We start from the raw sequence: 24,329 nt of genomic DNA, 5'->3' as shown, positions 1-24,329 counted from the left end.
ACCGAACATTATCGTTGTAGATTACCGAGTACAAAGTTAACAATATTTGAACTCAAGTGTGAAATCTTTTGCATGTTTTAGGTCAAAATCTCAAAAAATTTGGATACATGAATAGGAATACCAAACATTAAATTTATCTTTTTTATGATTTTAGTCAAATACAAATATAATCGCCAAAATTGTTTGTCGTAGTAAAACAATTAATACAAATGTTGGCAAACTTCATACACTTTTTCATCCACTCGACCTCTTCAACGTACAAATCATCCGTTTAATTTTGTAAACATGATTAATTTAATCTAATTGGTCATTGTATTAATTAGTCATTAAGCAAGATTAAAGATAAGTTTACAATGAGATAGGAAGGAAAATTTTGAAGAGTAATTTTTTGATTTCAACTTAGAATCACTAAATTCAGACAAGAAGAAGCTTCCCTCAAATCAGCATCAATCAAATAGCGAGTACTGCTTGCTTCAATCTTTTGGAATTGCTACTTAGAGCTTTGCTATTGAGTTTAATGATGATACAACGCAGAAAGACCAGCCATGTAATATCCTTACCACTCCAGAATGAAGCTCCAGTAAAGCAGCTTTACGAGTGAAGAACTCTGTGGTTTCCTAAAGAGCATCACTCCAATTCAACTTCTCTGAAAAACTAAAAACTTTGAACAACTCTGGAAAAGGATTCAGGCTAGTTTTGTGAATTGATAATTATATAGAAATGAAACAAAATCTGTAGCAATATGCCTTTGAAATAAACCTTAGACAGACAGACATGTTGCCACGAAGTACTAGCATTCTACATGGACAGTGATGTATCTGGTGGGATGTCAGATGAACTGTTCAGATCTAACATTTTGCCCTACAGCCTCCAGAATTGTGTTAAAACATTGTTTCTCTTGTTGTATATTCATAGGCAGCCTCCTCACTCATGAAGTCGGGTTTGTGGTACCCAATACCAATGCTTTTAGTTCGGGCATCTTACTTTCCAGCAACTCCTGTTGGCTTAAGATCCTGTCTGCTGAGCAGCCATATTCCTACACAACAGAAAATGCAGATGATGAATACATGATTGTTAAAAACTCGAGTAGATCTTTTTCTTTAATTTATTGCAGATCTTTAACAGCAATATTTTCGTTCGCCAGATGCATCATAAAGTTGTAACAGATTGAATACACCAAAATTTTGAGTAATATGATCGTCAGTCATATAGAAGAATAAGAAGAGTGTCATTTATTGTGTAATGTTGATAGAATAAAGTGAATATTATATAATAAGTTCAGCAGAAAATGCATCCTGAAATGTGTTGGAACAAACTAGTACTATTACTTCAGTGAGGTGGATAATGAGAAATAAATGACCATGGTGCCTGCTACATAGAGACTGCTACAACAAAATAAGTGGTTAATTAGGATGGTGTTAGTTCCCCTGTATGTTATGCCATACATGCATCAGATATAGAGCTGCCTACATGGATGCATATAGAAATTATACAATGACAATGAGTTAGGTTAGGAAGTCTTAACAGATTTAATAAGTTCAGTTCATAAACTCACATCACCAACCGCAGCAGCTTGTAGTGCTAAGAGAGTAACCGTTGCACTATGATAGTCCATTAAGGTCTTGTATGTCGAATCTGGTAACTTGTCCTGTCACATTTTAAGAGGTTATTTATATATCTAAATGACTTTCCATCTGCAGAATATATAACATAATCGTAATATGATTCACACTTTATATGTACGTGTGTGTGTGCCTACAAAGTAAAAGTTATGTTTGATGCATCACTTTTTCCTTTGTCGTGTATATCATCTTAAAATTCAAAATTGGAAAAACAACCAAGATTGTTGAATCAATCAGGCTAGCTTTCATTTTGATCAAGCCTCGTAGCTTTTGACAAATAGTTCCTCAAGTCACCATATATTTGACTTCTCAACACATTGTTCAAGTTTTTCACATGGTATACTGCGAGTGCAGTGTCGCATGTACAGCATCCCCGACAGACCTGGTAATTTGTACACTTATTATCTGCATTGGATCTGTTCAATTATTGACTTGGACTTTTGAGCTTAAATGCCTTTAAACTTTTCACTATTATCTAATTCTTGAACAGCCAAAAATAACTTTTCCTTTGGGCTCAAGGCACAACAGGATGAACAAGAAATGGAATATGCTAATCTCAATCCCCTTTCCTGCTTCTCTCTTCATTTTTATTTTTTCCTTTTTCCCCCCAACAGTCGCCTGCATTAGCAGGGAAAGTTCTGTCGCTAATGGCATGACATATCAACTTTAGGATGAGGACATGCACCTCTAATCAAGTACTACCAAAGCCTCAGCTAGAAACCTCAAGGTTCTGAGGAGATATTTGCCCTGAGATTGAAGCAAACAAGCCTAAATTGAGCATCTTTTTACGGGAAGAGCTATAAAAGAATGCATGCATTTAGGGTCTTCCTATCCATAAGGATTTTCTATGTTCCCTGAGGCAATCCTTGGGGTTTTTGGGTAGCAGCTACTTGACTGAGTAATGCACTATATCTTAGAAAGGCTTAAATTTTAGACCAAATCCCGAAGAAGGTTAAAAGTATGTCTTGTAAGAAAATAAATGAAATCGCATACAGTACAATATTTTACCTTCAACTGAGATATAAGAGCAGATATGGCTCTTCCAGGTGCTTGAAGAGCTTTGTTATAGACCTAACAAAATTCCATATGGATTTATGTATCACAATCATGTCGTATGGAAAAAAAAGAAAAAATTGATAGTCCCCGCACCTGCATATATAGTAGAGCAACAACCTTAGGCAAAAGTTTAACTGGATCACTTTCTGAAGAGACTTGTGATGTCAAATCCTGAAATTGACCTTCCCAAGATCAGAAGTATCATAAACCACATATTTTGTTTAGAATACATGGCAACAGATGAATCTCAAAGGAAACATGGTATTTGTAGTTTCTATTTCTAGTTGTAATTATAGACCCTCAAAATCAAGCAACCAGATGTATAATACTGTTGACTGAAACAAGATTCATCCTGCATGAAGGTCAAGTGGCTATATGTGCACACAATGACAGCATACCAATACAATGGTATAAGCAGTATCAATTTATCATCTCATTGAACACCTGGCGAGGAAGCATAAATTATTTTGGAAGATGAGCAAAGGGCCAGCAATACCTATTATCAAGTGGAATATCCAACAAATACACCATAGTTGCTACTAAGTTTGAGAAGAATGCAGCCCTCACATACAGATTTGTTTATAAGAGCACGCTCATACATGTTTCTCTGTTAATAGTCAGGACATTACAGCTTGTTGTTGCTCGTACATGTTTCTAGATTATCCACATAAAATGGTTCACTTATTCTGGATTTTAAATGAACATAAAACTAGGCAGAGGTTCCAACAAAACACAAACATAAATTTTGATAAAACTGCCGGCTAGGATTTTAGAATAAGAAATGCCAGTCACACAAGGACCTTTGAGCTTAGTAGTCATGATCAACTAATTCTGTGCAATCAAATATTTCCTAAAAGTCACTAAATTAAAAATAGCAAGGATTGTTGCAACTTGCAAGATCACAAGGGAAAGGATGTCAATGTACTAGAATTTGATAAGTAGCAGAATTTTAGAACGAACCTTGCGATGGGAGTGCAACATTGTCCTTTCCAATTTTTTATCGAGCTTCTTTACTAGTAGGCCACTGCAAAATAAATATTTAATCACCAAAAGGGTATGGAAGTTCAAAAACTCAATAATGAGTGAAATAATTATTACCTTTCTTCCACCACATCCCTTAATGCATTCATAAATGTATCCAACCGCTGCCAGAGTAAGGAATAAATAAATATCAATAAATATATCTGGAACTGTTATGATCATGATGTAACTAGATCTGATACCATGGTGATCAGAAGCAAAGATGAAGCTTTAAAGAGGACAATGAAACTTTAACATCAGAAGGTAGCTCAACAGTGATTGTATCGATTGAGCTAAAATCATAAGTCGAGAGACCAACTACAAGCCAAGGGCAATTTCATATTCCAAGCAGTTGCTCACTCAATTCCGAATAACACCAACCATAGGGTTTCCGAATTGATGATGGAAGAACATAACTTTGCAGAAAAATTGAATACCTTTAAAAATATATGTCAACTTGTTTTATTACTTGGCAACAATAATATCCTTCTGTGATAATTTATAGCCATACATAATTATTTATTGGTTAAACTCAATTTGTGCTATTGAACTTAATCATCGTTTCAATAAAAAGAAAAGTTATGCTGACCTAATCAGCAAATACAATAGACAGAATTTCCATTATAAACGTAATTGAAAGCTATGGTGTATACATTTCACTTAAGTATTTACTTGGGGAATTTCCAGATTGCTCTCTTCAGGCATCATGATATAAGATTGCATAAGTTATCAGAAATCTAACTAATCCATTCTGCGATTTAGATAGCACAACAATGATATGACTAGAAGTTTTGAGCCCATAAATTGATAATCCTAAAAGATATATGAATAAAAAAGAATACTAACCTTCCCCTCAAGCGCTTCTGCTACTGCTTGAGCCTTAACTGAAAGAGAATTAGGTAGTCCTTTTGCCTGCATAAAGAAAATATATTTAAATAGGGGGTTGAAGGTGCCAAACAATTACTCTGACTATGTAATAGAAACAAACCAACTTTATGAAAAACTATGGAATATAATAATCTAGAATGCTGAAATAAGCAAACTACTGAAATTGTAAGAGAATGGTTATCTCATACCAGAGAAACACGATCTACAAAAGTAAACGATGTAGATTCCACATTCTCACTGTCTTTAATTTCAATTCCATTCTTCAGCTTGTTCTCCATATCCTAGGAAAACAAAATTAAAACACCCATGCATCAGCAACCCTGTCATATTGATGTTTTCAGTACTTGAAAAAAAAATTTAAGCTGTTATGAATATATGTATCAATCTGTTATTTAGAACAAATAACAAACATAACATGTATGAAACTTATAATATATTAATACAATATTGATTAAACAACATCATAGGCTTCTAGCAATATATCTTGATTACTTCTTAAGGAGCAGCTAAATGTAGAAAAAGAGAGAAGATTTGCAAATTTCAAAACCAGATGTACAGTTATACTTAACAGCACAAAGCTCTCTAGAAAAGGCAGTGAGCAGCCAGAGATAACTTCTCCATAATTAATATAAGGCTTATCACACTGTGGCATAGAGGTGTACTAATACCCTTCTAGTAGGCACATGCCAATAATACAAGGATTATCATAATGTTAGATTTTGGCTGACGTCAATATGTGCTGATTGACATGGATAACTTTGTAAAGTTGTACTGACTTAAATATTGCTAAAAGATGTATATACTGTTCTCTCATTGTTTTGAAATTGACATCATTTCAGCTCCTATTTCTGTGGTAACAGCAATCCAGTTGATATTTGCAGTCTGAAATTAATGGTGCACAGCACTTTGACTATTTGATTCTGCATCACAAATCTAAATTGCAAGTACTAATCAAGGAGATGTCAGTTGATGCCAGAGCATCCAAATCTGAGATCCTCTATGATTCATCTTCTTCAATGAAGTTGACTACCTGAGAACAAAATAGTGATGAACAAACTTGATCTGCTTGATGATAATATGTATCAGCATCAGCAACACTGTCACACTCCAGATTTATTAAAAAAAATCATCTTTTAAAAATCCATAATTTACAAAACATATTTTTATTTTCAATTCAAAATTCCTGTCTTTACAATACTAAATATTTTTAACTGAAAAGGACTGCAACATCGTGGTAGGACCACAAGTGGTGAAAAATCTCTTCTACCCAAGCCTCAGTTCTACTACAAATTAGTAGGTTAATCTCGTAACAAATATGAGATAAAAACATGCCAACAACCATACATGCTGGTAGAAATCTCCGAAAAATCATAAAAATCACACTCAATACTCATAAAAACATATTCAAATATTAACGATTCAATGACAATATATCAATTCATTATGAAACTCATGAATTGGATAAACAATGATACTTCTTGTACAATAAACAAAATCATGCATCAATCTCATGCAACACATCTCGATGGCATACATAACAGTTAAGCAACAAAGGCGTACATCACACCTGATGATACACTCTCCTAACAATAGATGGAGAGGCAAACTCTGCAAGATGGATTCTTCTTAATAGCAAATAGAGGAAACTCATATCACACTTCCAACAACGAATAAGAGTGATATCTCTCACCCGCCCAAATGGAGACTTGTTCCTTCCAACAGTGGATGGAGGAACTATATAGTTATTACATTTAACGACTTGCTAACCCCCAAAGGGCATCGCCTACCTACCCTCGACAGGGATACATAATCATTCATGATCATTCATTTATATACATTCATTCACGCATGCATTTAAAGAAGTAATATGATAAAATATCATGAACCATGCATTGTATATGACCCTAGATTATGTCCATTGGTGGTTCTACAGTATGATGGGCACATAGCTCCTTTCACATTGTGCGCTTTCAATATGGACTACTCAGCATAGTCACATATATCACATGGTAACAATCATATTAATATCATCAACTTAATCTCAAAAATAATAGAGAACCACTAATCATTTCTAAATCATAATTTTGAATAAAGTTTTTAAATTCATCAAATTATAAATACATGAGACATTAATCTGAACTCTAATTGGAATAGCCCAATAGACTTAAACCAAACTGAATTCAAATAGAACCTAACTGAAACAACCTCAAATCCTTATTGAACCAGTTTGGAACCACCCTAAACTGGTCTAATTTGGATTTGCCTGGTTCCAAATAGGTTAGATGGGCTTGAATCGATCAAATTTGGTCCGAAATCACCTTGAACTGACTTGGATCGGTCAAAAAATTGGTCCAGTTCAATAAACTAATGGGCTCAAATCAATATGGGAAGAGGGAATTTGGTGGTCTACACAATGCTAGCCCAGATTGGACCAAACCTACCTGAGCCAAGGATAGGTCATGTGTGTCGCACTACCTATGCCAAGTAACAGGCTAGGCTGGGCAGCGGGGCGACATCATGCCTAGGCTCGATCATGTAGCTTGGTGAGCCTAGCCTCATGGGCTAGGCCAATCCTTATCACTGAACAAGGTCACGCTTGGCTCACATGCTGGGTTGTACCTAGCCACATGGGTTGGGTCGCACCTAACAACGTGGAGTGGGCAATACCTGATCACATAGACCATACTGACCACATAAGTTCGATTGTACTTGGTCATATGGGCTAGACCATACCTGGCCACATGGGCTAAGTCGTGCCTAATCTCATGGACTGGACAATACATAGCCACATGGGTTGAATCGTGCCTAGCCACATGGGCTAAGTCATACCTAGCAATTGGGTTGGACCATTGGATGGTTCGTGCCTAACCACATTGGTTGGACCATACCTAGCCACATGGGCTGTTCTGGCTGATCAACTTAACTCAAGTCAGAGCCCTGTTTGCTCTATCTTATTAAATTAAATTTCAATCTTTTTAAAATATAATTAAACTCAAATTCATTTTTCATGAATTAAATAATTTAAATGTATCATCTCAAATTTTAAACTAATTAAATCAATCACACATAATTCCTTAAAACAAAGTTATGTCTAATTAAATGAATTAGAACTATTATGTTAATCTGGAACTATTATGTCTAATTGATGTCGTCGTCATTTGTCGATCGAGAGGAAGATGCTATTGTCACCGCCTTCGTTCGATGTAGAGGAAGAGTCATCGTTCGTCGATTAGGTTTCCACAAGTCACCTCGTCGTGCACTAGGGGGTTTGTATGTGAAGATTTGTTGATCTGTTTTGATCGAACAAGATCTAGTGAACTTGATCCTACCTGATTTGGATCAAGCAGGTGCCTAGGCCCAGGTGTGTGCTTGGCCCACACCCAAGTGAAGACACCTGCCTAGCAAACCTAGGCGAGCACTCGTTAATTTCACTGTCGCAGCATACTCTCGTATAGGGTTTATAGCATGTGTGCATGAAAAATACTAAAGCAATATTTTCAAAGTTGACATATCATACAAAAGAATGAAACAATAGAGACTTTACGGTTCCATGTTAAAACAGTATTCTTTAGCAATAAAAAAATTCAAATTGTACTCTTCTCTAAGATTTTCTTGCATGATAACATGTACAGAATTGGTGCTACAAGATGATAGCTTTACCAGAGTAGTTAGAATTTTGTCAACCAAGGGAGTGGCCATAGTCCTGAGCAAATGCTTGTGTAAGATTACCTAGGACACAAAATATGATGGAATAGTTTAACCATGCCAAACAAAGAGGTAAACAAGAAACAACCAGTTCATCACAGAACTTACTGATAATGGAGGGTCATCCTCAAAAAGATCTAATGCTTTTTCATAAAGCTGCAGGTCTAAGAAAACCTGAAAACCATATATGATGCAAAGTGATCAACTGTCATAAAAGAATGAATTGACACAACTTACAAAATCAGGTAATGGCACGCTCTGAGTATGCTGCTAATTTAATGCAGTAGTTCCAGAAAGGTTGGATATATTTAGAAAATGAAATTGAGCTGCTTAAGCGACATAGACTACGGAAGCAAGAAGCAAACCTCATCTAGCTGCCTCTGCAGATTGTCAAGCAGCTTCCTCCTCTTCTCAGCATTCTCTAACACAACTGTGTCCCTTCTTTTCATCCATGAGTTAACCAGCATTGGCCTTAAATGGGAGGACACAAGTCCAAGCAACGCATGTGGATCTTCAGGACCTGATCAAACCAGTCAAAATAGATTTCAAGCAAGCAATCATTTATGTTAGACATGCAGTAATATCAAGTTGATTTATGTAACACGCCTCGTAATTCTTCCAGCTCTGGAGCAAGCAATAAAATCTTCTGCTTTATCCAATCTTCAGATGGAACATCCAGACTATCATCTTTTGATTTACCCGAACTCTTTTTAGAAATGGATTTAGCATCAAAAGCATCTAAAGACCCTGCATTCTTGTTTTTTCGCTGATTTTTCTTAAATTTACTAGGGAGGTTCTCCTGGCTTTCAAGATTGTCTTCAGAAGCTCCTGCTTTTGCAGATCCTGTGTGTTTTCCTTTTTTCTTTTTTCCTCCCTTTTCTGGAGCATTATGTTTGCTGCCTACATCATCACCTATCTCTTTTTGTTCAGTGTTCTGTCCAGCACTTACTCCAACTTTGACAACACTAGTTGATTGAACATCACTGGACAGGCCTTGAGAAAGATTCATGTAACTCAGAGTGTCCATCTCTTTCTCCAGTCGCTCGAAAAGATCCTATTTAGCAATTGCACAAATTTAAGCATAAAGTTGCAGCTATTTGGTAGCTTCTGGAAAGAGGTGCATTCAAAAGTAACATAAAGTTCAAATACCCTAGATATAGAAAATAAGGCATCAGCAAGTATTATTTAGTTCATTGCCAATGACTGCATTTATCAAAGATCCGACTCTGCGCTATCCTGATGCATAAAAGACCTAAGATTGTTCTATTTTCAATATTTAACTAAATTAACCATTAATTGTATTTTCCTTGCTTGTCTCCACTGGGCAATAAGCTTGAGTTACTGATGTAACCTCATTGCTGGAGTTCAAACTAATATGTATCATCCAGATTAGATTTGTAAGATCTGATTCATATATATAATTTCAATGGTAATCAAAAGAAATCTCATCATGAATACAGAGAAAATAGAAGAGTAGAGAAAGGGATAAGAGACAACCAAGAAAATTGGAGATGGGCAATGCACAACTTTCTTCCACCAGGATCAAATTTACAAAGCCCCTCTATTTTCTGGCCAGATGAACCCTTTCAATAATTGTCCATCTCAGATTCTTAACTTTATTAGGGCTCTTAATAAGGAAATAAGGAAGAATAATTGTCTATCTCAGATTCTTAACTTTATTAGGGCTCTTAATAAGGAAATAAAGAAGAAATAACCATCTCTTTCTTTTCCAACAGTATCAGTGGAGCTCCTTTCAAGGCATTAGAGCTCTTTATAAATGAAGGAAATAAAAAAACAGCTCAATAGATCCAGATCCTATAAATATACTAGTTGGACAGATTTTTCTTTCCAGATACAATTCCCAATTAATGTAAACAAACAGCAATCTAAAGTCTACCTATTAGACAACTAGCTTAACTCTAAAATTCTCAAAAGCAATTTAATTTCTAAATAATAACTAAAATTGGAAGAAACAAGCAAAACAATACAAAATATAAATTTAATTATCAATTCATGCTCTAGTCTGAGACTCTGAATACTGTTGATCAATGCTTCCTCAATTTGGTAACTCAATCAAGTCTGATCTTTGCCTAACAATATCTAAAACACAATCTAAATGCTCCCTTCATGATCCATGAGACCGACCATTTGAGCCAATCCTCAGAACTTTGGTAGGAATCAACAGTTCCATATTTTATCAGTTTCAATGGTATGAACTGTCTTGCTCCTATGGAAGTACTTGGTTGCTTGGTTAATAAAAAGTCTTAATCCACAACACAGTTGATATGGGGAGAGGGGACATAAATCATACAACACTCCAGTCCATTTGCAGTCAGTTTGAAATGCTGGGGGCTCAAGGACAACCAGCCATCAACCAGATAGTATGTGTTTCTTGAGAAGATTTACCATCAAACGTTCTATCAGTCAAAATGAGCCAGACCGCTCTCAAATTTAAACTACATCTACATATTTCTGGCCTCAGGCCTAACAAGTCCCATGAACTCATCATATATAAGAATTAGAAGTAACATGCAAAATACGTCTAAAACCCAGTTTCACATGTTGCTAGACTTGGGTGTGATGTTTTATTCATTTCTGATGCCAAAGATAATGTCATGGAGGTATGCACTTATTTGAAAGCTAATAATTGCCTTATTCACTTCAGGATACTAGGATAAATGCTGCAGAGTACATTACAAGTATAGGAATCATATCAGTGTCAAGTGGCAATAATCATAACAAAATAGCAGAAAGAATATATATGTATATATACATGTATGTATATATGTATATACATACATACATATATGTATATACATACATACATACATACATATATGTATATATATATATATATATATATATATATATATATAGAGAGAGAGAGAGAGAGAGAGAGAGAGAGAGCAGGAACAGGAAAGGAAAACACATGCAAAATCAGGTACAGCCCAAATGCTTTATAGATATATGTTACTTTTTTGGTAAAAATGAAGAACATAGAGTCCATATACAGATCACATACAATGGAACTAAGTCATGCATGAATAGAAGGAAAGATAAAATTGTGTAAAAGCCTGGGAAAATAACTTCGGATGCATATCATAAAGAAAATTACTTGCAACATTTACAACAATGAAAAGTTACAAATAATGTGCTCCACCGTATACACCTTACAAGACAGCAACACATATCAAGAATGTCATCACAATCTCCTGTATAACCTCACCTTAACAAAGTTGCTGCTAAAAACACAGGACTCCCCAAATATGATTGCTTGTGACGACTGCAAAATAACATGCAGAACATTAGAAAGATACTAGTAAGAAAGTCAAACAGCAGCAAATGCTAACCTTGATTGCCCTCTGAAGAGAAGGACAAAGGGACAAAATCTTTGAAGCATCTTGGCCTCCAACATATGTTGGTAGAACTGTAAGGGCATCAATCCTGAATGAAAGATGAAAATTTTCTGATACCAAAGTAATGGCAAACTGTGACATCATTCAAGAAATTCACAGTAGGAAAAGGAAATGCTAAAAGAAAATACAATAGAACAAATTATTTTAATTTTTTTAAATGACAACATGTGAAGAATGTTCACAAAGAAAAAAATTTATCTGGGTGAGGATAGCGGAATCAGTTTCAATTGCAAAACCATTATACTAATAAATAAAATCCATGAGATGCATCACTATAATTCTGAGTTTAGAACATCAAATCCACTTGTCTAGATGCATTTGAATTCTTACATCCAGAAGAATGACAGTGCTCGTAAACATAACTACAAGACTTCATATTCTACTTAAGGAATCCCTCACTAGGCTTCAAGCATGATAGAAGTGTTAATCTATCCTTAAGCATATCAGGCCTATCTTCCAAATAAATTTGTCATAACAGACTTCCTAGCATTCTGCATTTGTATTTAGGCAGTTCTACTACTGCTTCCCTTCTTATACATATAGGTCCGCAAAGCAATTGATCCAAACAAAATTTAATCTTGTAATTTACTACTCAGTATGATGATATATACTTGTTCAAGTGAAGACTTGCCAGACGGCCCTGTAGTGGTTGTCTATTAAAACATGGTAAACCAACCTGTTCCCAAATAGCCCGTCGGTATACACCAAGTCTCCATATAAACCAAAGCCAATTGTGCCACTTCACATTGTAGCTCATTTTGACAACACAGCTTCAGCATTGAAACTAAATGTGATCATGACTTTGCAACCTATTGGGACCCTTTGAAAGACAGTGAGGAAAGGAGCACCAGGTCACAGGTAAGGCTGTAAGCAATGGCACGGGAGAGAGAAGAGGAGGTTCTGTTAAAGTTATTATAAATTTACATATATGTTCTTTCTTCTTTATTATCTTGTTTTACATGATCAGTATCAGCTGGTACATTTTGTTGTACCACCAATAGGGAAGTATGCAATAGTCTGACCAGTGACTTATGGGATCCAATCGATAGGATCAGATATCAATTACTTGAATTGTTGCCTTGCAGGTTAATTATAAGGGCACAGGATTTTTGGAGATCGGAGCTCTTGACAATCTGTAACTTAAACAAACACCAAATACAGAATGCACAAATATACAACTGTAAAGTCAAGTATAAAATATTGATTCTGGATTGTTAATTTGCTACCTTGGGCATCTAAAAGCATCTTTACCAGGCTCACTGAAATATGATTGACAAAGTATTAACTTCCAACATGATAGGTGTTCAAAAAAATTCTGAGTGACAGGTTTTCATATTAATAATAAACACAAGCATTTCAACAGTAGACAAAGTTACACATTAGTTGTTATCAATATCTATTTTACTACTTGTATTTAATTCAAGTCACTAGTCTCAGATAATTTAGAACTACCACTTTGCCTGGTACTGCTGCCTCTAACCAACAGAAACCCATATTGTAACCTTTTAGCAATAAGTATTAACTTTATAACTGACTTGTTTTTCCCTAGTCCATACCCTACTTCCAGCTTTGCAGAGAGCCTCTTCACGGGGAGCTTCATAAAAAGTTTGCCACAAGATGTTAGGGCCATACCAATCATTTCCTGTTACCTGACATTGAGGACTCTAAGCTAAACAGCCTAAACTCATGATGAACTGATGAAAAGAAAATATTGGAAATGCAGATCATGAAATTTTAAGGTCATTCACTATCCAGAAAAAACACAATTACAGACCCACTTGCACAAATCAAAAGACAATGACCAACTATCATAGCTTGGAGAGTGATAGGAAATCTTTTAGCTCGAAGACTACGATGATTTACAATTTAATAAAATCATAGTAACTGTCACTTAAAAACAAGGTCTGCCGTACCGAAGCGTACCGCCCGTACCGCCTGGTACGGGCCGGTCCGACAGGTTATCAGTACGTGGACCGCCCGGTACCGCTACAGTGCTACAGAACTATATTATAGTACTGCTGCAATGCTACAGTGCTCGGTACGCCCTGATATACCGCCCGGTACACCGGTACCATACCGTACCGAGCCCGGGTCGAAACACCGGTATGGTACGGTACAACGAACCTTGCTTAAAAATATGAGTGATTAAGGTGTTTTTAGAAGAAAATAGTAGCACACTTATTGTTCTCAATGAACACATCATAAGATATTATGAGAAAAAAAAAACCAATCCCACATGATGAGTGTGCTCAGCAATTCTAGCAGAGTAATTTTGGAACTATCTAGAAGAAAAGTAAGCTTGACTGAGTGTCATTATGTCACAGAAATCACTGTGTACAACTGTACATAACGTCAAGCTACTGACAAATTTTCCTAAGAAAACAAAAAGTGAAAAAAGAATACAGGAAAATTCATAGACCAATATGCGTTATCAACTACAATGAATAACCCAATCATAGTTGACCATCTGAATGCTAATTTTGACCATACCAATTCCCATGTTCGACAGCATCTTCTATGGAAGCATCCAACATTTCAACCATTGAAGGGTGAACAAAAACTGCATCTAGCAGAATACCTTCAGGATATCTGGACTACATTTGATTGCATAAACAGAAAAAGGACTATTAGAAAACTAAGGATCATCAGATGTAAACTTTTGAAGTTTGCCTCAAATTAAGATGGACTGAAGCAATAACTTATGCCTTTTAAGTTACCTGCAAGTATTGTTTAGGCTGTGGAATGGCAAGTTTATGAAGAACATCATAGCCAATGTAAGAGTTCTGTAATGCAAAAAATTTAAAAGAAAAGGATATATCAGATATCTTAGAGGCAAATATATTATTACATTACAATAGTAGACCCCGCAATGTTAATTAGAGAAACAATAATGGCTACTAAGAATGTCGTCAGGATCAAGAACAAATCATAAATCATAGAGGCCTTAGAATGAACCCTTTAGTGGATTGAATCATGAATCATAAATTATTTTCTAGTGTTCATTTAAAGCTTAAACATCACAAAAGATTATGAGAAAATGAGTCAAACGAAAATTAGATGAAATGAGAGTGAAAAAGAATTATGCGATAAACAGAAAGGAAGTTCTATCTCTATCAAACTAACCAATTTCTGCCTCCTATTCCTTTCTTAACATGCCAAAGAAACTAAATCAAAGTTTCTTTAACAAAGATTTTCTTTTTAATAAGTCACTACAGTATCCTATTTCACCAAAATTTTGGAAAATATTCCAGATCAAGAAGCACATAGGTTATTCAACACTAAGCAGATAAAGAATAGTTGTCACATTGCATTTCTGTTTGTTCTAATAAAAGGACTAAGAAGTTGATGTAAAAATACCATATGTGCAAATTTGCTCAAGGAAAATTTATTCTTAAAGCTAATCAAACTTGTTGGTACATTACAGCACACCACAGTCATCAGAGTTTAAAATTGTATATTAGATCTGTGTTTCCTCAAAAAGTGTTCTACAATGACTAATAATGGAACAGAAGAAAGAAATGCTCATACACATATTCTGAAGCTCATAAATCAAGTACACAATAACATTTGTGCATATTAATAAAATTAAAAACGAAACTTAGCTTGGAGCCCTGACACAAAGAAGAGGATCCTTATTCATTAAACATATCAACTAGTACAGAACATTTGCTCCTTGTATACAATGTGAAAAAGAAAAGAAGATAAAGACTGTTGAAACCTGTGAGAAAAAAGAATCCACACTTTCCCTTTGAGCATGCCCAAAAACCTAACAAACAATAACCCTCCAATGTAAGAAAATGAAACAAAAGATAAATTCCATTACACAAAACTAAAAAAAGCAATGAGAATAGGTCATACAGCTGGCGTCCATTGAACTCCGGCACGCAGTGATCCAAGAATCTCCCCCTCCTTCAATAGTCCATTAAATAAGGACTGGAAAAATGTGCCATCCACAGAAACACTATTAGCACAACCTATATCTTGGAGTAGCTGCTGCAAGGAACTCCATACACTGGGTAAATTTGTTGGAACTGTGATTCCCCTTGCAGCACCACGAACCATAGCAGTAATGCGTGATACATGTGCTGGAGTATATAATTGACCGCCTTCCAATCTACCTTTTATCTAAGCAAAAGGTAAAAATAACTTCACAAATCTTTCTCAAATCAGAAATAGAGACAAAAATGCTAAAGATACTACCTAAAACAACATGTATGCATACATGGGATAGCGAAAGTACATGATGTGTGCATGTTGATGAATCACAACTTTAGAAGATAGAGCAAGGATATGGCAATACATACAATAAATTATAGAAGATCAAGCTTGAAATTCATTTATGGTGTTGAGTATATAGTTGTGTATCATGATAACAGTAAGAAGTAATTATCATGTGTTCTTAACATATTTATTATGATTTTCTTTTTGTGGTGAAGTAACCTATTCATTATGCATCCCAAACAAATCGTGGTCTCTGCATGCTTTACAATTTATAGATGTGCTACACAGTACCATTTTTTTTCTAATTCAAACAAAAGGGCCAAAGTGATCTGGTTGTCAACTGAAAATAAGTTGTCAACACCTACAACCAGTACCACTATAGCATGAGATTTGCCTATTAATCATTTTGCTTTATGCATGCTTGAAAAGTATCAAACATCAATAACTAATTAAATTTCACGAGTAATATGAACCAAAAAGACGAAGCCTACTCACAAGTGTTCCAAGGCGGGGCTCAAGAACAGACACCACCAACTCCGAACCTATTTGCAATTGAGCCGCAATCTCTGCCAGTGACATCTGACTACATTCTTGCAACTTCTCGTTTATTTCCTCCGCTACAGTGTCCCAATACGACTGTGATATTATCTCTCCATTAACCAACATAAGCCGCGGATCATCCACCACAATATTCTCTGCTTGCCTCTCGATATAGTACAAATCCACTCCAATGACATCCGATAGATCGATCAGAGAAACCCGTCCCAATTTCTTGATCTCTGTCTCCATCTCAAGCCTCAACTGGTCCTGTTACAATATCACAATTTTATCGTTCGAGGTACAACGTAAAACCCCATCTTTAGGCAAGATCACGACTTTATCGATTGCAGCGCAATATCAAGCCGTTAAATCAATCGGGAAGCGGTGTTTGTCCTAATTAATTCAAGAATAAAACGAGAGGGATATCGGAATTTAAGGGGATCTTACAGGAGTGATGTACTCCTTGCCAGATACGGTGTGGAGGAGATCGAAGTCGATGATCCGCAGCTCATGGAGCTTCTGGACCAACTCAACGACGTTGCGCTCGGATAGGCGAACGCTGGGCTTCGCCTGCTGCGCCGATTCGAACTGGCGCTGGAGTTCGAGGAGCTCTGCGTCCATCGCCGAATCCCCTAGCGCTGCTCGAGGGCGAGGGCCGAAGAGATGAGTGCCGAGAAGCCACGCGAAACCGAAGCGGTTCAATGCCACCCTCCCGTTAATAAACGTATGCTCGACATCTTTTGGGTCCGGCGGCACACGATATCCGCACCGTTTGTTTGGTGCATCGCTTATGGATCTGTCATCCTGTCCGTTCATTGTATCTCATCGTAAGAAAGGCCAATATTAGGATCTTTCGAGAATGATAACGGATCGGATTCTTTTTCATGTATCCAAATCCCTCCCACCTAAATCGAATTTAAATAGAATTCGGACAAAAAATATGTATCAAAGTTGGATTCGGATACACAGTTAAATGGGTTCAGGTGTTTGATCCGATGAAACTTCGTATAAAATATCAAATCTCAAATCTTATATCCTATAAATTTCAATGTTTTTTAATTAAATATCAAATCTCATTTAAAAACTCTTATTTAATTAAATATCAAATCAAATTTCGTGTTTGGATGAAATCAATGCCGATGGAGTCATAAGAATTGTCGATTAATGAGTTGAAATAGTTGGTCCACTACCAAAGGTATAGGCTCATTCAGGTGCATCTTTCTGAATGATATGAGAGACTTGATAAGGTGAGACTACGTAAGTTGTCCGATCGATAATCATTTTGCTGGTGAGGACATATTCAGGATGGTTGGGTAAGCGAATTGGGATCTTCCTGGTTATAATGTTCCTCCTTGGAGGCTAGGACGTCCGAGTGTTTGCGGGCGGTCGAAGATCCTGCATGATAGACAAACGTAGAGGGTTGTTCGACGTGACCCCTCCGATGCTTAAGTTAACGAATGGGAGAAGACAATAGTATAAGTTGTATGACTAAGTTAGTATGCAGAAAGTCCTCGTTCAGCGTGTGCTTGGGGGTAGTTTTTATACCTCTCCGGTGATCTACCATATGTAGGTTGTTAGTGTCTGTCGATATTTCATGTGGGTGATTCGTTTGTTTTGGGGCGATTATTTTGATATCGTGTTGTGCAAGACTGTCCCCCCACTTTCGGGTGTCACTTCATGTGAGCGACATAGAATTTTGTTTGCATCGCTTTTGAGTCAAACAATATCGCTTCAGAACACAACCATTTCTATGTCAAGCCGTATATGCGTAACTTTGGCTAGAGTAACGCCACATATGATCTGAGATGATTGTCATCCGAATGGTACTAAAATATCATTTATCAAATGATATCCTACTTGGTTGCATGATCTTATTCGTACGGTTGTTTTACGTTATTTTATATAAAGATTAAAATAAATTAAAATGTGATGTAGAAAACATTAATCACTAAGAATTTACATTTCTATTTTATAATTTCTTAAAACAAATTTCAATGGTTTTAAGATTCTTACTCTCCAATTACAGAAAACAAAGCCTTTTCTGGAAAACAAAAAAAAATATCGGCTGCTTTAATTCTAAATGTATATAAAATACAGAATCACATTTCTCTCTCCTTCATGCTTCCTTCAAATATGACATTTGGAATATATATATATACTCTTAAAGATGCCACACTCCTGAATTAACCGGCAAAAATTCATTCAACGTTATGATTTCAGTAAACAAGAAACTAAATCCGCTTAGCTAAAAAAGAATCCATGAATCATATGGGAGAACGCTTCATCGAAAGGCGTGCAGCAATGTGGCAAGCAGTTGCCTGGCTTTTTTTTTTTTTTTAACGCCATGAGTTACATGTTAGATTTCTGTTTAATTAGATAATATATATTATAAATCTAATTCAATTTTTGTTATGATTCCTGTCTAATAGAAATGAAGCTTAATTATAATATATTTTTTTAAAAGATGATCTTGAGGGATTCTCTTAAATATTTATCCTAAACTTCCAAATTTTTTATCTTGTAGCATAAATATTTGGGATATATTTGTAATGAAAAATTTAAAAGATTAGTAAAGGATAATATGTTAGAAGATTTATACTTTGCTAATTATGATATTTACATATATTGTATCAAAAGGAAAGTAAATTAAGTACATAAAGAAAAATATAACAAGAGGTAAATAACTCCTTAAGATTATTCATATTGATATCTATGGATCACTTCATATTTTTTATTTCAGTGAAGAGAGAGATTTCATCGTATTTATAAATGACCTGTTAAGATATGATTATGTGTATATAATACATAAAAAGTCTAAAGCTATTGATACTCTTGTGTACGTAAATAAAATCGAGAGACAATTAGATAGAAAATTTAAAATTATCAAATCTAACCGAGGTAATAAATTTTATGATAAATATGATGAGTCAAATTAGGATCCTGCTTTTTTATTAGATTCCTAAAAAAATAGAGTATTTGTACTCCATACATCTTACTGTTATAGTAAAATAACATTGCTGAAAGATAAAATCATATTCTTATTAACATAATTAGGAGCATGATGAGTTATTCTTCTAAACCAAAGGCACGTAGGATGAAGCTCTTAGGGCAATTATGTATATCTTGAATATGATTTCTGGTAAGTGGGTTCCATCAACTCCATCCAATTTTGGACCGGTAGAAAATCCAATCCGAGTCTTCAATCCACATTAAAAAAAAAATCAAAGAACTATTTTTGGATAAACTATTGATTATCCAAAAAAATCCAAGGGATATAGATTTTATTATCCTAATAATAGTACGATAATAGTAAAGTATGATAATATAATATTTCTAAAATATGATGAAATCAATATGAGTGAAAAATCTTGAAAGATTATTTTTGAGATAGAGGAGATATAAATTGATGCTCATTTATTCTTTTTTATTTGAGAGGTTATTGTTTCCCAAATCATTAAACGAATTGATGTAAGTGAATAATAAAATAATATTGATGAACTCTTATATAATGTTATAAAACAATCATAATATATAGTTTTTAGAAGATCTTTTAAAGAAATTGAGATATTTAATTGATGAGTTATGACCTAATATACGTTTAAGTGACGCAAGACTAGCTTCAATCAGGAAAAGATAAATCAATTAAAGTAGTGGAATCAAAGGTTAAGCCGGAATGGAACATGTCAGAAGATTGGACGTTGGGCCGGAGGACTAATCGATGTTTCGGCAGAAGGCTTTATGTCATAAGTTCGGGTATCGAACTAGAATGATCAAAAATTACGCTAAAGAGATTAGATATTGTGAAGGTCAATATGCCAATTAGGTAATATGTCAAAGGAAAGGACGAAGTACCGAAAGGTCGGACGAAGCACCGATGGGTTCGATGAAGCATTGGATAAACCAATGATATACTGGACAACATGTGATTCATGCTTTTAATCAATTGTGTCTTAATTGAAGTAGTTTATGTTATATTTGAGTTGATTTTGAATGTAATTAGACTAACTTAATTAGCGGCCCATTGGGCTTGATCTGAGATTGATTTGGGCCCATTGGGAGATCCATTTAGTGACCTAAAAATTAGGTTAGGCGGTGGCATCGCTAGAGGCTCAATCTCCAAGAGCTCAGTCTCTTAGACTATCAAGCAATAGTACTATCAGACCGAGTAGTGGTACCACCCAAACATAATCTCTCAGACTATGTTAGGTGGTGGTATCACCAGTCTGAGCAGTGGTACTTCCCAATGTCAGTGTTGTAGGCGATGGTACCGCCCAGCATAGGTGGTGGTACCGCCAGGACCTAGGAAACCTAAGATGAGACCTTTTTTGGCTCTTTTTTTGAAGTCATTCAGGGTTTATAAATATTTCAGTTATTTCTGCTTAGAATAACAATGAAATTGAGTAAAAAAGGGAGAAATATACTTGAGAAAAAAGTGTTACAATCTCTTTAAAGTTTGTGAGTCTCTTTCTCCTAGAGTTAGAAGGTTTCTAAGGGATGAGTGAGATCTAAAAGAGAGAGGTGTAAAGGTTCTCTCGTAAGCTTGTGAAAAGGAGAAATAGTTGTAAGGGTAGTCGATCTTCGCCCGTTGAAAAGAAGATCGGTAGTGAAGCCGGTGGCTTCGAGTGAAGAGGAATCGGGAGTGGACGTAGGTCAAGACGATCAAACCACTATAAAATCTGGTTTGCATTTACCTTATACTTTTCATTGATATTACAAACTAATTTCTTACTCTCACTACACTTATTACGTTTTCGTACGTTTTTAAGTTAAACATCTTTCCGATATAGCTTTATTGAATGAAGTTTTTGAATCAATATAAGTTTTATAAAAGTATTAATTCACCCCTTCCCCCTCTCTTAGTGTCGAAACAGTCATAACAATAGGAATCAAAAGGGACCCTTTAACGATATTGATAAGCAATATGTTGTAATAAAAGAATAGTTAAAATCGATAGACTAGAACAATGTCTAAAAACTCATTAAATTATCCAATAATTATAAAAAATCAATTCTAAATGAGTCTTTAAGATAAAACATGACTCAAGGAATAATATCGAACGATATAAAGTTAGAGTTATGATTAATTTTTTTTTTCAAAAAAAAATGCATCGATTATAACAAGATTTTTTCTTTAATTTCTAAAAAGAACTCATTAAGGATTATTATAGTATTACTAGCTCATTATGATACTTAGTTATATCAAATGAATGTAAAAATAATATTTTTTAATAGGAATTAAGATGAAAAAAAAATGGAATAACTTAAAATATTTATAGAAAAGAAAAAGGAAAGTTGAACTTAGAAATTTATTTATGGTCTTAAACAAGTTTCTAGCTAATGATATATAAAGTTTCATAATATCGTTACGTCTTTTAAATTTTAAAAAATATATTATTGATTATATGATATATCTACAAGAATCAAATTATGACATAGAAGAAGACAATGATTCTAAAAGATGATATGATGTAATAAAAGAAGAGTTAAAATTGATGAACTAAAATAGTATTTAGGAATTCATTAAGTTGCTCAATAACTATAAAAGAATTAGTTGCAAATGAGTATTTAAGATAAAACGTAACTCAGAGAGTAATATCGAACAATATAAAGTCAAATTTATGGTTAAGTATTTTTCTCAAAATAAGGTATCAATTATAACGAAATATTTTCTCTAGTTTCTAAAAATTACTTATTAAGGATTGTTATAATATTAGTAGCTCATTATGATCTTATTATATTAATGGATGTAAAAATAATATTTTTTATAAAAATTTAGATGAAAAAATCTACGTGAATGGAAAGGAAATTTGGACTTACAAATTAAGAAATTTATAGCCTTAAATAAGCTTCATATAATGGTATATAAAGTTTCATAATACTGTTATTTCCTTTGAATTAAAAAAAATATTATTCATCAATGTATATCTGAAAGTCAATAGAAGCAAGTTCATTATATCGGTCATATATGTTGATGATATTTTACTTTTTAACAATGTTCTTGACTTATTATATAAAATCAAAATATTTTTTACTAAAAATTTTAAGATGATTAATATAAATAAGATAACTTATATCTCAAAGATTGTTATGAATATTTCAAAAAGGATATATTGATCGAGGGAGGCTTAGTATATAACTTTGTTTAGCTGATAATATACTTATTACCAAAGGTGAAAGATTCAGTCATTATCCTAAGAATGACTAAGAATGAAATCAAATGAAGGATATTCCTTATATATACATAGTTGTAAAATTTATTATTTACTCAAATTTATACAAAACCGTATATTAGTTTAGTAGTTGGAATGTTGAGTAAATACTATAGTAACTCAAGATTTAAAATTTAAAAACTATAAAAAAAATGATAAGATATCCCTAGGGGATGAAAAATTATATGCTCACATACAAGAGATCAGATCAGCTTAAAATAACAAAATATTTAAATATTAATTTTATAAATTATCTCGATAGTAGGAGATTCATCTTAAGATTTATATTCATATTAGTCAGAGGAGTAATTTCTTGAAAAAGTATAAAACAATTGCTTATTGTATCATCAAGAATAGAAGCTCAATTTATGATATACTTTGAAGTCACAAATAAAACTTTATAATTACGAAATTTCATTTTAGGATTTGGTATAATCGACCCAATTGTCAAGTTAATGAAGATATTTTATGATAACATTGTATTAGTTTTTTCTCTAAGAATGATATGTACTATGATGATTTTAAATATATTAAGATAAAGTATTTGATGACTAAAAATTAGTATAAAAAATAATAAGTGTCGATCCTATTTTGGTGATTGTTGATTTATTACTAAAGCTTTATAATTTAAAGTGTTTAAATAATATATTCTTATAATAAGACTTATGAGTAACTAATAAAAATATGATAATATATATTTAAGTAAATACTATTATTGATATTTTTATTTACTTAATTAAGTAAAAAAGAGTATGACATTGATGACATATAATTACTACAACTCATATTAATAGTCAGACTTAATACAGTATTATTATATTTATTAGTCTATTTATTTATACGTACACATAACATATATTTTTAAAACTTTTAAAATCTAATTTAGTAAAATTATTTTCAAATAAAATTTTATTTTATTTATTTTAATTTTAAATTTCTTTTATATCTTATCAATCAATTGATTAAGTGGGAGAATGTTAGATTATATAATCTTACTTAATTAGATAAGATATATTATAAATTTTATTATATTCTAATTATAGTTATTGGTTTATAGAAAGAAAATCCAATTATGATAGGATTTCTTAAAAGATTATCTAGGAAGAACTCTTTTAATTATTTAGATCCTCTGTTTTTACCTATAAATACACATCATCTCGGGACTAATATATGATAACATACAGAAAAAAAATTACATATCTTTTCCTTATAAATCAATATTGTTGTAACTTTTGGATCGAATGATAATTTACTTAGTTTTTTTAATAATATAAAAAATACACATTAAAACATTGATATATGATTATTTGATTTAACATTAAAATAAACCTTATAATTTTATATTTACATTACAATGATACAACCAATCTACTATCTAAATTTTAATCTATGATTATTTATAATTATTTGATTTTAATTGTTGATAGTAAAATAAACATAATTCCAGACTTTATACTTACATTACAATGATACAACCAATCTACAGTTCAATCAATAAAATAATGTTGATACGACTACTTGACATTTAATCCAATCCAAGCCTTCTAAGATTTGGAGTCAGACAAAAACCTAAAAATTTACGGAAAAAATGGAAAACTAACTCAGAAAGGCTGTTGACAAGATGTCAGAAAACAATGATAGCCACCTAAGAGA

The 24,329-nt window shown here is 33.7% G+C and overlaps 1 protein-coding gene across 2 annotated transcripts; it reads right to left on the bottom strand.

Annotated features, from left to right (window-relative positions):
• Positions 1-694: 694 nt before the first annotated feature.
• LOC135673260 (E3 UFM1-protein ligase 1 homolog) lies at positions 695-17,170 on the bottom strand. Of its 2 annotated transcripts, XM_065182104.1 has the most exons (20): positions 16,916-17,170; positions 16,424-16,735; positions 15,566-15,832; positions 15,426-15,473; positions 14,425-14,490; positions 14,198-14,301; positions 11,642-11,735; positions 11,518-11,574; positions 8,898-9,345; positions 8,657-8,811; positions 8,400-8,465; positions 8,247-8,315; positions 4,775-4,867; positions 4,545-4,610; positions 3,777-3,823; positions 3,639-3,702; positions 2,772-2,849; positions 2,631-2,693; positions 1,556-1,648; positions 695-1,036 (listed from the first exon to the last, which is right to left on the bottom strand). In XM_065182104.1, exons 1-20 carry the CDS (start codon positions 17,087-17,089, stop codon positions 929-931), a joined length of 2,472 nt encoding a protein of 823 aa, XP_065038176.1. In that variant the 5' UTR covers positions 17,090-17,170; the 3' UTR covers positions 695-928. The 2 variants fall into 2 exon arrangements, 1 of the variants encoding a protein (XP_065038176.1); XR_010513265.1 differs by lacking the exons at positions 695-1,036; positions 1,556-1,648 and having other exon boundaries at positions 2,625-2,693; positions 2,772-2,860.
• Positions 17,171-24,329: the final 7,159 nt, after the last annotated feature.

Source organism: Musa acuminata, chromosome BXJ1-5, assembly GCF_036884655.1.
Source record: "Musa acuminata AAA Group cultivar baxijiao chromosome BXJ1-5, Cavendish_Baxijiao_AAA, whole genome shotgun sequence".
Lineage (NCBI taxonomy): Eukaryota > Viridiplantae > Streptophyta > Magnoliopsida > Zingiberales > Musaceae > Musa > Musa acuminata.
The sequence above is the reverse complement of the archived record's forward strand: the minus strand, read 5'-3'. Positions and strand labels throughout refer to the sequence as shown.

Bases quoted from the DNA above. Each gene is read 5' to 3' on its own strand.
- LOC135673260 (XM_065182104.1), bottom strand. From the start codon at position 17,089: ATGGACGCAGAGCTCCTCGAACTCCAGCGCCAGTTCGAATCGGCGCAG. The intron at 9,346-11,517 runs GTGAGGTTATAC...ATTGCTAAATAG, and splicing joins TTAGCAGCAACTTTGTTAAG to GATCTTTTCGAGCGACTGGA. The intron at 4,611-4,774 runs GTATGAGATAAC...TTCTTTATGCAG, and splicing joins TTGTAGATCGTGTTTCTCTG to GCAAAAGGACTACCTAATTC.